General features: G+C 39.5%; 2 protein-coding genes across 34 annotated transcripts in view; one reads left to right on the plus strand and one right to left on the minus strand.

The window, feature by feature from the left end:
- LOC105491719 (family with sequence similarity 216 member B) overlaps positions 1 to 5611 on the minus strand; it is a 67694-nt gene extending 62083 nt beyond the window's left edge. The window contains exons 1-3 of one of the 2 annotated variants that reach the window (XM_071081435.1): positions 5527 to 5611; positions 3032 to 3144; positions 550 to 670 (exon numbers count right to left, since the gene is read on the minus strand). In XM_071081435.1, the coding sequence (XP_070937536.1) occupies positions 550 to 670; positions 3032 to 3130 (220 nt within the window). In that variant the 5' untranslated portion in view covers positions 3131 to 3144; positions 5527 to 5611. The remainder of the gene's footprint in view (positions 1 to 549; positions 671 to 3031; positions 3145 to 5526) is intronic. The other variant, XM_024796029.2, reaches the window with a different exon arrangement.
- The window catches only part of LOC105491720 (epithelial stromal interaction 1), a 307766-nt gene that overhangs the window by 205214 nt on the left and 87635 nt on the right, over positions 1 to 14917 (plus strand). The window lies entirely within an intron of this gene.

Below are 14917 nucleotides of genomic sequence, written 5' to 3' on the forward strand. Positions count from 1 at the left end.
CGGAGGTGACAGCTCTGGCTTGAAGTCCTAACTAACATTTATTACCTGTGTGTGATCTTGATCAAGTTACATAACCTGCCTGAGCTTCCATTTTCTATGCCATAAATTGGAGATAAAATGAGATATCATATGTAAAGCTCTTGGCACAATGTCTGGAACGTGGTCAATGAGCAATAAATGTAACTATTATTGTCGTGAGTAAACCAAGTTTCTGAGTTCGCACACAGCAAGGAGCTGAGCTGTGCTTTGAGCCTCGCCTGGTTTTGTAAGCCCAGACCCACTGACTTAAGTTCCCACAAATCTCAGAGAGTTGACATTTTATCACAATCCATACTTGAATTTCTTTAAACCCTATTAATTTACCCATAAAACCTTGCTTTCCATTGTCAAGAATAAGCACTTTGAAACTTGGTTAACCAACTACTATGTTGATAAAATAGCACGCCAGTAGATGCCATTGTACTTGAATTATTTATCTGGAAACGACTTCTGGCTACAGCACAAGTTGATTCCTTAGGTGCTTAGTTTGGATCACGTAGTTAAACTTACCAAGCAGCTGTTGGTGCTGAAGGCTGTGAATGTAGCGGGTCTGCAGGGCCTCCCACTGGGGCCTCGAGTTGTAAATCCTCATAATGCTGTAAAAGTAGCGCTGTTGCCCTTGGTTGAGGTCCTGTCGGAACAGAACAGGTGATTTTGATGAGTCTGTGGAGTTCCACAGCATTCAAATTGTGATGTATTCAAAGCTAACTTTTATGGAAATAAGAGGCTTCTCTTGCTAAACATATATATTTTTTTAATGTGCAACAATTGGAAAATAACAATTGGAGAGTTTCCTCTCTTCATTTGCTTAAACAGCCTTCTGCTAATCTGTATGATGATGAAAATATGTGAGTAAAAAATTCTAGGTAATTGTCTTGAACTGAGGGACATCTAAAGATTTACAGGATCTTATAATTTCATTGATCCTTATTGAGGAAAGTAGGTTGTAATAAGCTACACAGAGCTGAAGTATGCTAGGCCTCTGGACTGGTAGAAAATTTCCCACTGAAAGTTCTCAAAAGCAAGGGAAATAGATGGATGCATAATGTGGTAAGGGCTCATTATATCATTAGTAAAAAGGTGCCATGAAAACAAAGAATGTAAACAAGTTCCCTAAACAGTCAAGGAAGGTTTCCTAAATGAGACGATCATCTTATCTGAGTCTTAGATGAGGAGTTTCCTTAAGGGACTAGAATACTGGTTCTCAAATGGCATGCACAACACCTGGAAACCTATTAGAAATTCTAACTTTTTTTTTTTTTTTAGTTCAAAGGGAACATAGAGTCTGATTGTGAAAAGACTGTTAAGGGAAGATGATGGAAACCTTTTAGCTATGTTAAGAGTTTAAGGATTAACTATCCTATGAGGAGCCATCAAAGGTCTTTAAGGCAGTGACTCTCAACAGGAATGATTTTGACTCCCAGGGGACATTTGGCAATGCCTGCAAAATGTTTTGATTGTCCTAATTGGTGAGAGGAGGAGGGGGTGCTCCTTACATTCAGTGAGTAGAGGCCTGGGATTTGCTCAGCATCCTGCAAAGCACAGGACAGCTTCCCACACCTTTCCAACAAATGATCCAACCCAAAACACCGTACTCTCAACTGACCAGATTTGCATTTAAAAAAATGGCCCTGCAGTGGAGAATGGGCTCAAGGAAAGAGATCATTGGTAGACAGACCATTTAGAAGGCTACTTTCTTAAAAGTAGAAAGAAATAAGAAGGGTCAAGACTTCAATTACTATTACATACCTAAGATATCTTAAGTGTTCATTATATACTGTGCCCAGCATTTTGCCTTCACATTTGCATGTATTTTGCATGCATAATCTCTTAATTTTCAACAATCCGAGGAGATGAACAATTTATTCTGTTCACTTTACAGATAGGGAAACAGATAGTGGCATCAACATTCTAGAAAAATCAATATAAAATAAGTTCACTCTAGGCCAAAACATTCAAAACAATAATAGAGTTTTCAAAATGAGTTGGTAACTATGCAATAAAAACTAAACTTAAGATAATTATATGTAAAGGTAGAGTAAGGTGACTTTTACCTGTTAGACATTTTGTGTGGGCCTGAAATTTGTGAGTTAGCGTTTTGTTTTGTTTTTATTTTTTTGGCCTTAAACTTAATATCGAAAATCTATCTGGAGTGAAAGTAGCAAAGCCAAGTGCTTCATAATTTGAGATACTATTTCAGCTTTAGTTTCTGAAGTAGATATTTTAAAGGATAATATATTTGAAGAGAATGAATTCCACTCCTGAATAACTAATTTTGCCTTTTAAAATGATTGAGAACAAGATAATATGAAAATTGGAAGCCAATTTCAAGAGCAGAACTCCAAAGTGCAATGGGAATTTCCATAGAAGATAAAAATCTTAAAAGTGATGATTTTATTTTACAAAGCAAAAAATGCCTACTTCTTTTCCTTAGTAAAACCCTAAACTTCCTAAATGAGAAGTAGCAGGTAACATTACTAATATTCTTACCCTGTTGTTGATCCTTCCTTGAGGGTTTAGGAGAGAATTGAAATTTTTACAGTCTATTTATTAGAATGGCTTTAACTAACTTTGACTAAAAGGAGCTTTTCAAAAGGCAGCCACAGTGTGGCCAATTAGTAAGTTTCCCGTTGCTGACAGTGGGTCAGCCATGAAGAGGTGACCGTCTACCAGAGCTCCTGAGATGGGGCGGGTATAGGAGGTTACCCAAGTGCTCATTCATTCACTCATGCGTGGCCTTCAACATTCAGCAAGGGCTTATTTTGGGACAAATATTCTTCCTAATGCTAGGTAAACAAAGACAGCAGAAAAAGTCCTCAGACCTTGAAGGACAGACAGGTCACTCTATCTGTGAAAGAAAGAAAGAAAGAGAGAAAGAGAGAAAGACAAAAAGAGAGAGAGAGAGAGAGGGAGGGAGGGAGGGAGGGATGGAGGGAGGGAGGGAGGAAGGAAGGCAGGCAGGCAGGCAGGCAGGCAGGCAGGCAGGCCATACCTTTAGTAAGGAAGTGTCATAGATGGAGTGAGGAACTCGAATGAAAGGAAGCTGTGGAACATTCCAGAGCTTTTGTTGTCTTTTCCAGTTTTGTCCCATCGTTTATCCTGTACCTCCAAGAAACAACAAAGCATAGCATAAAATTTCTTTTAACTCAACCAGTTTTGGGGATGTACTTAAGTAAATAAGTAAGCAAGTGAATGAATTTTTAAAAATGTAATTTGTTCTAAGGGGTAGGAACATTTGCTCACATTTCCAAGTAACTGGACATCACCACACTACTTAATTCCACACCTTTTCTTAGTCTTGCCCTTTATTTATGAAAATAATTATTAATTATTTATGAAGTTAAGGAATAATTCAGAGCCCTTGTCTTTCTGTTTAACTGTTTGGAACAGCTGGGTTGTAGAGCATACTATTTTTATAATAGTAATTTTTTGATAATTTTAAATACTATTGATTATCATATCTGATTCTAAAAGTAATATATATTGTTTTGGAAGATTTGGAAGAATTTAAAAATTGAAGAAGAAAATAAGATTACTCATACAAGTTGAGCATCCCAAATCTAAAAGTCCAACATCTGAAATGCTCCAAATCCAAAACTTTTAGTGCCCACATGATGCTCAAAGGAAATGCTCATTGGAGAATATTGGATTTTGGATTTTTGGATTTGGGAGGCTCAACTAGCAAAGATAATGCAAATTTTCCAGAATCAAAAAAAAAAAAATCTGGAATTCAAAACACTTCTGGTCCCAAGCATTTTGGACAAGGCATACTCAACTTGTATCTAATTATCTATAATTATTGTTAGTATTTGGTTGATTTCCTTTACTTATTTATTTATATATATTTTGTGAGACAGAGTCTCACTCTATCACCCAGGCTGGAGCACAGTGGTGTGATTATAGTTCACTGCAGTCTTGAACTCCTGGGCTCAAGCCATCCTCCCACCTCAGCCTCCTAAGTAGCTAGGACTACAGGTACACACCCCACACCCAGTTATTTTTTAAATTGTTACTAGAGATAATGTTTCCCAGACAATGTTCTCCCTATGTTCCCCAGGCTGGTCTCAAACTCCTGGGCTCAAGTTATCCTCCACCTCAGGCTCCCAAAGTGCTGGGATTACAGGTATGAGGCACCACGTTGAGTTTCACTTTCCTCTTATTTATTTATTTTTTCTGTGTACATTGTGTGTAATTTTAGAAAAGGGAGATCATAATTTATATGTTTTGTGCACTTTCTCAGATCATTAAGTATTCCTTAAAAATATAATTTTTAATGGTAGTATAGTATGCCTTTACATCATTCTCCACTTCTTGCAAATTTAGATGTGCAATTTTATAGCATTGTACTATAAAATAAACTATTAAACTTGTCATGTTTCCACTTGCCTGACAAAGACACAGAATAAAGGAGTCACATTTGCTATGATTAAGTCTCCTTTCCTGGTGATTTAGGGTTTAGAGTCTGAAGGGTGTATAATAATATGAATTTAACAATCCAGCAAGAGTAGATATGTTGGAATCAGTTGCCAAGTCACAAAGTGCAAACCCAGAGTATTTTCCCGTCTGCTTACTCCTTTGTCTTCGTTAGCAGTGTGAATTACTGAATGATAGAAAGTAAGACCACAGCAAATCAAGCATAGTAACAATCTGCTAAACATAGATTATTATCAATACCTGCACCATGTACTAACTGAAGAAAATAAACTATAATAGAGGCTGTATGGCCTTTAGAACTAGAAAGACTTGAATTTCTTTTCTTCTGTAAGCCTCAGCCTCTCATCCTTATGACAGCAGTTACAATGCCTACCTCACTGGGTGTTTGATTCACTGAAATCGTGAATATAGAATGCTCTCACTTTATGCCAGTTTCTGCTCTCTCTACCCAACCTTCATGCATGTTCAGACACACAAACACATACACACACATAGGTTCACAAACATACACATGCTTAAGGAGTATTGTAATACGTGTGGAGACTCATTTGAGTTCACACATTGAAGGTTCCATTCTTCCAGAAGAGAAATTTATTAAGAAAACATTAGTCAACATCTCTGTGTGTATTGTTTCTGCTATATAAACGTATAAATTAAACTATACATATTTTAAATGTGTGCACTCCGGAAACCATACCAACCAAGATATACCCTTTTAATATTCTCTGTGATTGACGCTTACGCTCTATCCTGTACTCAAATCATTTCAATAACCCTCCTCCCATTTTCCAGATCTGTAGAACAGAGAATAAATATGCTTCAAGCTGAAAAGATTTATTGTCTCCTCAAATAGCATAAGGAGATGACTGATGCTCTTTCTTATGGCAACAATTCATGTATGCTTTTCTGGGGCTACTGCTGAATAAATTTACCTATTCGAGTGGCCTATACCTGATACAATTTGATTAAAATACTCATGGAATTCAGAGGGAAAAACATCTACAAAATAATATATCTGAAACAAAAACACAGATTTGCCTAAAAAGAACTTACCCTATACTGTAGTTCCCCCACTTTTAAAAGCTGGCATTCATATTCGGTGTAGTTTTCTTATGCGGACTCTGTTCATATGGTGGTGGCGGTGGAAGTCTGTTGATAAGCTGATATCCAAGCAACATCATGTGATGAAACAAAGAGCTGGGGAAATCTGGCTTCATGCCTTTCTTCACTTCTGGGTAACATTCAGCTACACAGGTTGATATTTTTTCTTCCAAATTTTGTGTCTAATCAAGTGTCATCTTCTAAATCTACCATATCCGTGTTCTGTGCAGATATGGGGGAGTAACATGCATACAGGCTGAGATTCTAAATATTAAAGGTCAAGAAATCCATCAGGGCAATGGGCCATGACATAAATATTTCCAAAATTTGGAGTCAGTAGTCCCCTTCCCCATTGCTCAGGATGATGAAGGAAGAATTCCTGAATATAGAGGTATGGGCATGATTTTGACTGTGGTAACATATGAAATTATTCCATAGTTTAAGCTAAGTTCCTTTTCATTTTGTGGGGGAGTAAGATATTCTCCATATGTTATCTTAATTTGAGGCTACACATGATGATAATGAACCTGTGGCATAAGACCAGAGTCCACACTGACCTCATCCTTTCTTCTGTGACTGCATTATTCTACTGGCTTCCTTTATTTCTCAAGTGTCCTCCTTCTGAATGCCAGCTTATCTGCAAAGATGAAGAGTTCCTAGAGGAAAGGGAAGAAGAAATATCAAAAGAAAACACATTCAAAATTCTTAGGAGACTAAGGGGAAGAAAAAAGAAGGGGGATGAGAGTGATGAATCATATGCCTTAAAGAAGAAAGGGCTCAACAGATGCAAAAGTCTTGCATTTTTTCCCCAATAATTTGAATGCAGACCTCCCGGGAAATAAGCACAGCACAAACAAGTGTCTGTAAATGCCAGTGAATAACATAAAATCTTTCACTGGATCTGAGAGGTTGATGATTCTTTACCAAGAGATAAAGAACAGTTGTGTGCAGAGTTGACATTGTCAATCGAGTCTTCCTCAAATGTTGTTCCAGGATATGATGAAATTCATTCTGGGTGCACTGCATCTGCTGATGATGCACACACATGCTGAAATTCCTACCAGCTTGCATTGGACCCTACTCAATCAGGAGAACAGTAACAGATCTGGGTGTTTGCCAGAGGGCATTTAATGTAAGGAATCTGTTATGAAAATATAGAAATGGGTTAGAGGAGTAAAACAAGGAGGGTTAGGTTGTCCAAGCATTGGCAATTGCACGTAGAGCTGGAGGACAAAACGGAAAATGATTTTACCCACAGCCCATGGACACTGTGCCATAGAGGCGGCTTCCTTTGGAGAACTGCTCCCTGAGCAGCACCTCAGGAACCTGCACTCACCAGGCACCCTTGCTTCTATGTTCTTGCCCAAACTGCTAATCCTACTGTTGCTGTCACTACTGTTGCTGTCCATGTGGCTGCTGCTGCTGGCACTGCCATAGGTGCAAGCAGAAAATAATTTTTTAAAATGGCTTCTTCCCTCCAGGCTTCATGTCCTGCCCTCCATTGGATGCCAGCTGGCAAGGGATTTTGGGAAATGTATTTTGCAGTCTTCCTACTACTCTGATAAAGAGAAGGGTATAGAAGAATCAACATGAGGCTGACAGATGGTGGACACTCTCTAACACAAACACAAATCTAAGAGGTACCTTTGGGACCTATGAAGTCAGGCAGGAGACTGAAGGACTTAGACATACAGTCAGTGTTTACCTAACATCACTGAAAGTTGTCATTTTATAAGAAAAGAGGAAATAAGATAAAACTAGCTATGTAGATGGTATCAAATAATGGGATATAAATTTGTAGACATATTTTAAAATTTAAGAATGAGGAAGTAATGTATATCCTAAGTTTGGGACAAAAAATGTTCTCCCAAAGAGTAGTTTAACATTTCAAAAAGAATTTAAACTGATTACAAAAAAAGGAATAGAAACACCCATAATCTAATTACTATAGGGAATATGAGGTCAACTATTAGTAGAAAAGATGTACTATTTCACAGTTAAAATATTGGTACAGCAATGAGACTCACTGCTTAAGACATTGGCTATTTAGAAGGTGGGTGATAAAGTGATTTTCATGGAATACCAGGGTAAATGTGACCTCATGGGTGATACCAAGTGAGGAAGAGGAACGCCTGATTGGAATCCAAGATGAAGTTAAACTCTAATTCAAAGAAACCTACCTGCTAGAGGGAGAGTGTCACTGTACATCATGGAGGTACACACTTTCCTGAAAAACTATGAACCCAGAAGGAAATGCTCTGCTCACATCCTTTTGCCAGGATCCTCTTAGCTGCAGAGATGCCCGTGAGGATGTCTCTGCTAGGCACTGACAAGCTCCCTTGACTACCCAAGCCCTCAGAGGACCTCCATGCTCCTTAAGGAAGAGAAGGCAGTGTCCCTCTCCCAACTCTACTGCTGTTTATCCCCTGGACTCTACTTAGTCTTCTAGAGTCTTGGTTGATTTTCATTTCCCATTGAGCTATGTAGTCCCTTGAACTTAAACTTTTTGGTGGGGGAGGGGGAGTTAGTTATTCCTTATTATCTTGTTTTTACTTTGACCTCTTCATAGAAAATCCCTACTTTTCTGAGATTCCAAAACAAAAGCTGTCACGTACACCAAACCTATTGGAGCCACTGGTCACAAAAACAGGGTTATTTAGAGTCAGTCTTAGTTTGGATGATAAGAACCACTTTTAGTGAGTGAAAACTACTTGGGACACTTAGAAGCAGTGATTATCGGCAAAGGAAAAACTGGATGTGGTCAGATATGTGCTAAGACTTTGGAAAAACGGATTTCAAACAATTCAGGAAAAAAGTCTAAAGTGGACTTGAGAAGGGAATATCCAGAGATTTAGTTTCAACCCTATAATCTCAAATAAAATCCATAGAAGAAAGAGATAAGATATCAAAAGAAACCAGAGTAAGTCCACTGGGAACTCAGAGAATTCTAGACTCGAGGTCAGGTTATTTTTAAAAATCATAATTTACCAAAAAGGATTTTTCATTAGAGACTAGCAATGGTTCTCTAAAAACAGATCCCAATAAGCATGACTGTTAAGTAGGAGAGTCAGTACTCAAATCCATGATTGCCTGAAATCTATGATTTCTTCCCTTGATCTCTGGAATGAAAAGGGAATTCAAGCAGCCCACACTATGCTATAATAGAACATTATCCCTTTTATTCAGTCATTACCTACAGATGAAATTCATGCCTCACAATTCTTTCTGTCCTTGGGTGTGTTCCATTCCCACCTGGAATACTGCTTGGCTGAATAAGGGGAGGCTTCAGTTTCACAAAGACATATGGTCATAATTCTGGAGCAGGATATTAGTCTTACTATGCCAAGTCATTGGCCTTCTAATAAAACTCCTGGAAAGTCTTCATGTAAATAGGCATCCAGTGATCCAGTCCAGTCAGCCCTTGAATATACCCAGTCATATTCAAATTCATAGTGAATATTGAAGTCTTTTTTTAAGTCCCTGGCTATAAAAACATTCTCCAAGTGTATTCTGATTTTTTTTAAAGTGAATTGGATAATAAATACCATGCAGCACTCCACAATGGATTATCAATGCAACTTTGTAAACATTTAAAAGATCAATACTGATCCCGGCAAGATGGCTGAATAGGAACAGCTCTGGTCTGCAGCTCCCAGCCAGACCAATGCAGAAGAGGGGTGATTTCTGCATTTCCAACTGAGGCACCTGGTTCATCTCAATGGGACTGGTTAGACAGTGGGTGCAGCCCACGAAGAGTGAGCAGAAGAAGGATGGGGCGTCGCCTCACCCAGGAAGTGTGAGGGATCAGGGAACTCCTTCCCCTAGCCAAGGGAAGCCATGAGAAACTGTGCCATGAGGGACTGTGCTATCCAGCTCTGATACTATGCTTTTCCCATGGTCTTCAAACCCACAGACCAGGAGATTCCCTCGGGTGCTTACACCGCAAGGGTCCTGGATTTCAAACACAAAACTGGGGGGCATTTGGGCAGACACAAAGCTAGCTGCAGGAGTTTCTTTTCATATCCCAGTGGTGCCTGGAATGACAGCAAGACAGAACCATTCACTCCCCTGGAAAGGGGGATGAAGCCAGGGAGCCAAGTGGTCTTGCTCAGTGGATCCCACCCCCATGGAGGCCAGCGAGCTAAGATCCATGGCTTGAAATTCTTGCTGCCAGCACAGCAGTTTGAAGTTGACCTGGGAGGCTCGAGCTTGGTGGGGGGAGGAGCGTCCACCATTACTGAGGCTTGAGTAGGCAGTGTTCCACTCACAGTGTAAACAAAGCTGTCTGGAAGTTCGGATTGGGTAGAGCAAACCGCAGCACCACAAAGCTGCTGTAACCAGACTGCCTCTCTAGATTCCTCCTGTCTGGGCAGGGTATCTCTGAAGGAAAAGCAGCAGCCCCAGTCAGGGGCTTATAGATAAGACTCCCATCTCCCTGGGACAGAGCACCTGGGAAAAGGGGCAGCTGCAGGGACAGCTTCAGCAGACTTAAACGTTTCTATCTGCCAACTCTGAAGAGAGCAGTGGATCTCCCAGCACAGCTCTGCTAAGGGACAGACTGCCTCCTCAAGTGGGTCCCTGACCCCTGTGCCTCCTGATAGGAAGACACCTCCCAGCAGGGGTCAACAGATACCTCATATAGGAGAGCTCCAGCTGGCATCTGGTGGGTGCCCCTCTGGGACAAAGCTTCCAGAGGAAGGAACAGGCAGCAATCTCTGGTGTTCTGCAGTCTTCGCTGGTGATATCCAGGCAAACAGGGTCTGGAGTGGATCCCCAGCAAACTGCAGCAGGCCTGCAGAAGAGAACCCTGACTGTTAGAAGGAGAACTAACAAACAGAAAGCAATAGCATCAACATCAACAAAAAGGACAATCATGCAAAAACTCCATCTGTAGGTCACCAACAGCAAAGACCAAAGGTAGATAAATCCATGAAGATGAGGAAAAACTAGCGCAAAAAGGCTGAAAATTCCAAAAACCAGAATGCCTCTTCTCCTCCAAAGGATCACAACTCCTCGCCAGCAAGGGAACAAAACTGGATGGAGAGTGAGTGTGATGAATTGACAGAAGTACTCTTCAGAAGTGGGGTAATAACAAACTCCTTCGAGCTAAAGGAGCGTGTTCTAACCCAGTGTATGGAAGCTAAGAACCTTGAAAAAAGGTTAGAGGAATTGCCAGTTTAGAGAAGAACATAAATGACCTGATGGAGCTGAAAAACACAGCATGAGAACATTGTGAAGCGTACACAAGTATCAATAGCTGAATAGATCAAGCAGAAGAAAGGGTATCAGAGATTGAAGATCAACTTAATGAAATAAAGCGTGAAGACAAGATTAGAGAAAAAAGAATGAAAAGGAACGAACAAAGCCTCCAAGACATATGGGACCATGTGAAAAGACCAAACCTACGTTTGATTGGTGTACCTGAAAGTGACAGGGAGAATAGAACCAAGCTGGGAAACGCACTTCGGGTATTATCCAGGAGAACTTGCCCAACCTAGCAAGACAAGCCAGCATTCAAATTCAGGAAATACAGAGAACATCACAAAGATACTCCTTGAGAAGAACAATCCCAAGACACATAACCATCAGATTCACCAAGGTTGAAATGAAGGAAAAAATGTTAAGGGCATCCAGAGAGAAAGGTCTGTTACCCACAAAGGGAAGCCCATCAGACTAACAGTGGATCTCTCTGCAGAAACCCTACAAACCAGAAGAGAGTGGTGGCCAATATTCAACATTCTTAAAGAAAAGAATGTTCAACCCAGAATTTCATATCCAGCCAAACTAAGCTTCATAAGTGAAGTAGAAATAAAATACTTTACAGACAAGCAAATGCTGAGGGATTTTTGTCATCACCAGGCCTGCCTTACAAGTGCTCCTGAAGAAAGCACTCAATATGGAAAGGAAAAACCAGTACCAGTCACTGCAAAAACAAATCAAAATGTAAAGGTCATTGACACTATGAAGAAACTGCATCAACTAATGGGAAAAATAACTATCTAGCATCATAATGACAGGATCAAATTCATACATAACCTGCACTCCAGCCTGGGTGACAGAGCAAGACTCCGTCTCAAAAAAAAAAAAAAAAAAAAATTCATACATAACAATATTAACCTTAAATGTAAATGGGTTAAGTGACCCAATTAAAAGGCACAGACTGACAAATTGGATAAAGAGTCAAGACCCATCAGTGTACTGTTTTCAGGAGACCCATGTCACATGCAAAGACACTTACTGGCTCAAAATAAAGGGATGGAGGAAGATTTACCAAGCAAATTGAAAGCAAAAAAAGGCAGGGGTTGCAATCCTAGTCTCTGGTAAAACAGACTTTAAACCAACAAAGATCAAAAAAGACAAAGAAGGGCATTACATAATGGTAAAGGGATTAATGGAACAAGAAGAGCTAACTATCCTAAATATATGTGCACCCAATACAAGAGCACCCAGATTCATAAAGCAAGTTCTTAGAGACCTACAAAGAGACTTACACTCCCACGCAATAATAGTGGGAGACTTTAACATCCCACTGTCAATATTAGACAGATCAACAAGAGAGAAAATTAACAAGGATATTCAGGACTTGAACTCAGCTCTGCACCAAGTGGACCTAATGGACATCTACAGAACTCTTCATCCCAAATCAACAGAATCTACATTCTTCTCAGCACCACATTTTACTTATTCTAAAATCAACCATATAACTGGAAGTAAAACACTCCTCAGCAAATGCAAAAGAATGGAAATAATAAGAAACTGTCCCTCAGACCACAGTGCAAACAAATTAGAACTCAGGATTAAGAAACTCACTGAAAACCACACAACTACATGGAAACTGAACAACCTGCTCCTGAATGACTACTGGGTTAAGGCAGAAATAAATAAGTCATTTGAAACCAATGAGAACAAAGACACAATGTACCAGAATCTCTGGGACACAGCTAAAACAGGGTTTAGAGGGACACTTAAAGCATTAAATGCCCACAGAAGAAAGTGGGAAAGATCTAAAATTGACACCCTAACATCACAATTAAAAGAACTAGAGAAGCAAGAGCAAACAAATTCAAAAGCTAGTAGAAGACTAAAAATAACTAAGATCAGAGCAGAACTGAAGGAGAGAGAGACATGAAAAACCCTTCAAAACATCAGTGAATCCAGCAGGTGGTTTTTTGAAAAGCAAAAAGAAACTATCATCAGAGTGAACGGTCACCCTAGAGAATGGGAGAAAATTTTTGCAATCTATCCATCTGACAAAGGGCTAATATCCAGAATCTACAAGGAACTTAAACAAATTTATGAGAAATAAACAACCCCATCAAAAAGTGAGCAAAGTATATGAACAGACACTTCTCAAAAGAAGACATGTATGTGGCCAACACACATGTGAAAAGAAGTTCATCATCACTGGTCACTAGAGAAATGCAAATCAAAACCACAATGAGATACCATCTCACACCAGTTAGAATGGCTATCATTAAAAAGTCAGGAAACAACAGATGCTGGAGACGATGTGGAGAAATAGGAATGCTTTTACACTGTTGGTGGGAGTGTAAATTAGTTCAACTATTATGGAAGACAGTGTGGCAATTCCTCAAGGATCTAAAACTAGAAATACCATTTGACCCAGCAATCCCATTACTGGTTACATACCCAAGGATTACAAATCATTCTACTATAAAGAAACATGCACACGTATGTTTATTGCAGCACTATTCACAGTGGCAAAATCTTGGAACCGACCCTAATGCCCATTAGTGATCAACTGGATAAAGAAAATGTGGCACATATACACCATGGAATACTATGCAGCCATAAAAAAGAATGAGTTTATGTCTTTTGCAGGGACATGGATGAAGCTGGAAACCATCATTCTCAGCAAACTAACACAAGAACAGAAAACCAAACACCACATGTTCTCACTCATAAATGGGAGTTGAACAATGAGAACATATGGGCACAGGGAGGGGAACATCACACACTGGGGCCTTTCACGGGGTAGGGGGCAAGGGGAGGGATTGCATTAGGAGAAATACTTAACGCAGATGATGGGTTGATAGGTGCAGCAAACCACCATGGCACATGTATACCTATGTAACAAATCTGCACATTCTGCACATATATCCCAGAACTTAAAGTATAATTATAATAATAAAAATAAAGATGAATACTAAAAACTATGTTTTCACACAGTGTCATTTCCTTTTGTTGTTATTGTTGTCATTAATAAGGATAGGGTTCTGGGACTTTTAGATACAGATCTGGTGTTTCAGCATTTGACAAAGTGCCTTGTGAAATCCTCATGTACAGATAAGTGCAATTTGAAACTTGTTAAAATTTTATACAAAGGGATGTTGGCTAATGGATCAATGACAATTTGGACAGGTTTTTGGTGGCATGCCCTGATCTATTCCATCATTTTTTCAAGGACTTTAATGAAAACACAGTAGTCAAGCCTATCAGATTTTCAGATGACAGAGATCTAAATGGGATGGAAAACGCAGTAGGTTACAGAATCGGGATACAGAAAGACCTTGACAAGTTAAAGTGATGGGCTGCATCTAACAGGATGAAATATAATAACAATAAAAACAAGAATCTGCATCAGAGTTTCATTGCTAGTTGGATGAATACAGAAAGGGAATGAGGTTTAGGGGCTGTTCAGGCACAAGGGAAGTGAATGCAAGATGAGTTAATGTGGCTGCTAGAGGGATTCACAGGCTTCATCAACAGAAATATAGTTTCTAAAACAAGGAAGAGGCTGGGATGGCCCCGACGTGCCTTGTGCTGCAGTACTGTGTCCACACAAGGGACATAGGGAAACTGGGATGTGTAGATAAAATAAAGGTGCCATGCTATAGGATGTGCTGGCATATGTGTTAGACCTACCAACCCTGGAAAAGACCTACGGCAGAAGGGGCTAGAGATGGACCATAATGTCACAAAAAATATCCAAAGGACTTGCACATCTAAGAGAGAAGAGATTTACTCTGTATATTCCTAAAAAAATAAAACTTAGGATCAATAAGTAGAAGCTATAGGGATACAAATTTCTAATGGAATGGACAAACATAGGAAGGAATGAACTTCATATTGCCAGAAGTCTTAAGAAAAATAGGCTCACTTGACGAGGACACTGTACCGGGTATTTAAGCATTACACTGGGTCACCAACTCTATAATCCTGTTATTCTTAAAGCCATATATTACTCACTCATCCATCTCACGAGCACCCCCACCATGCCATCTTGCCCCTTCTGGATATTACCCATCCTTCTATCCATAAGTTTCAGCATTCTAAGTTGATAAAAATAAGAAAATTGGTCAATTCTTACATAACTGTTCTA

This window comes from Macaca nemestrina, chromosome 16 (genome assembly GCF_043159975.1).
Source record: "Macaca nemestrina isolate mMacNem1 chromosome 16, mMacNem.hap1, whole genome shotgun sequence".
Classification (NCBI taxonomy): Eukaryota; Metazoa; Chordata; class Mammalia; order Primates; family Cercopithecidae; genus Macaca; species Macaca nemestrina.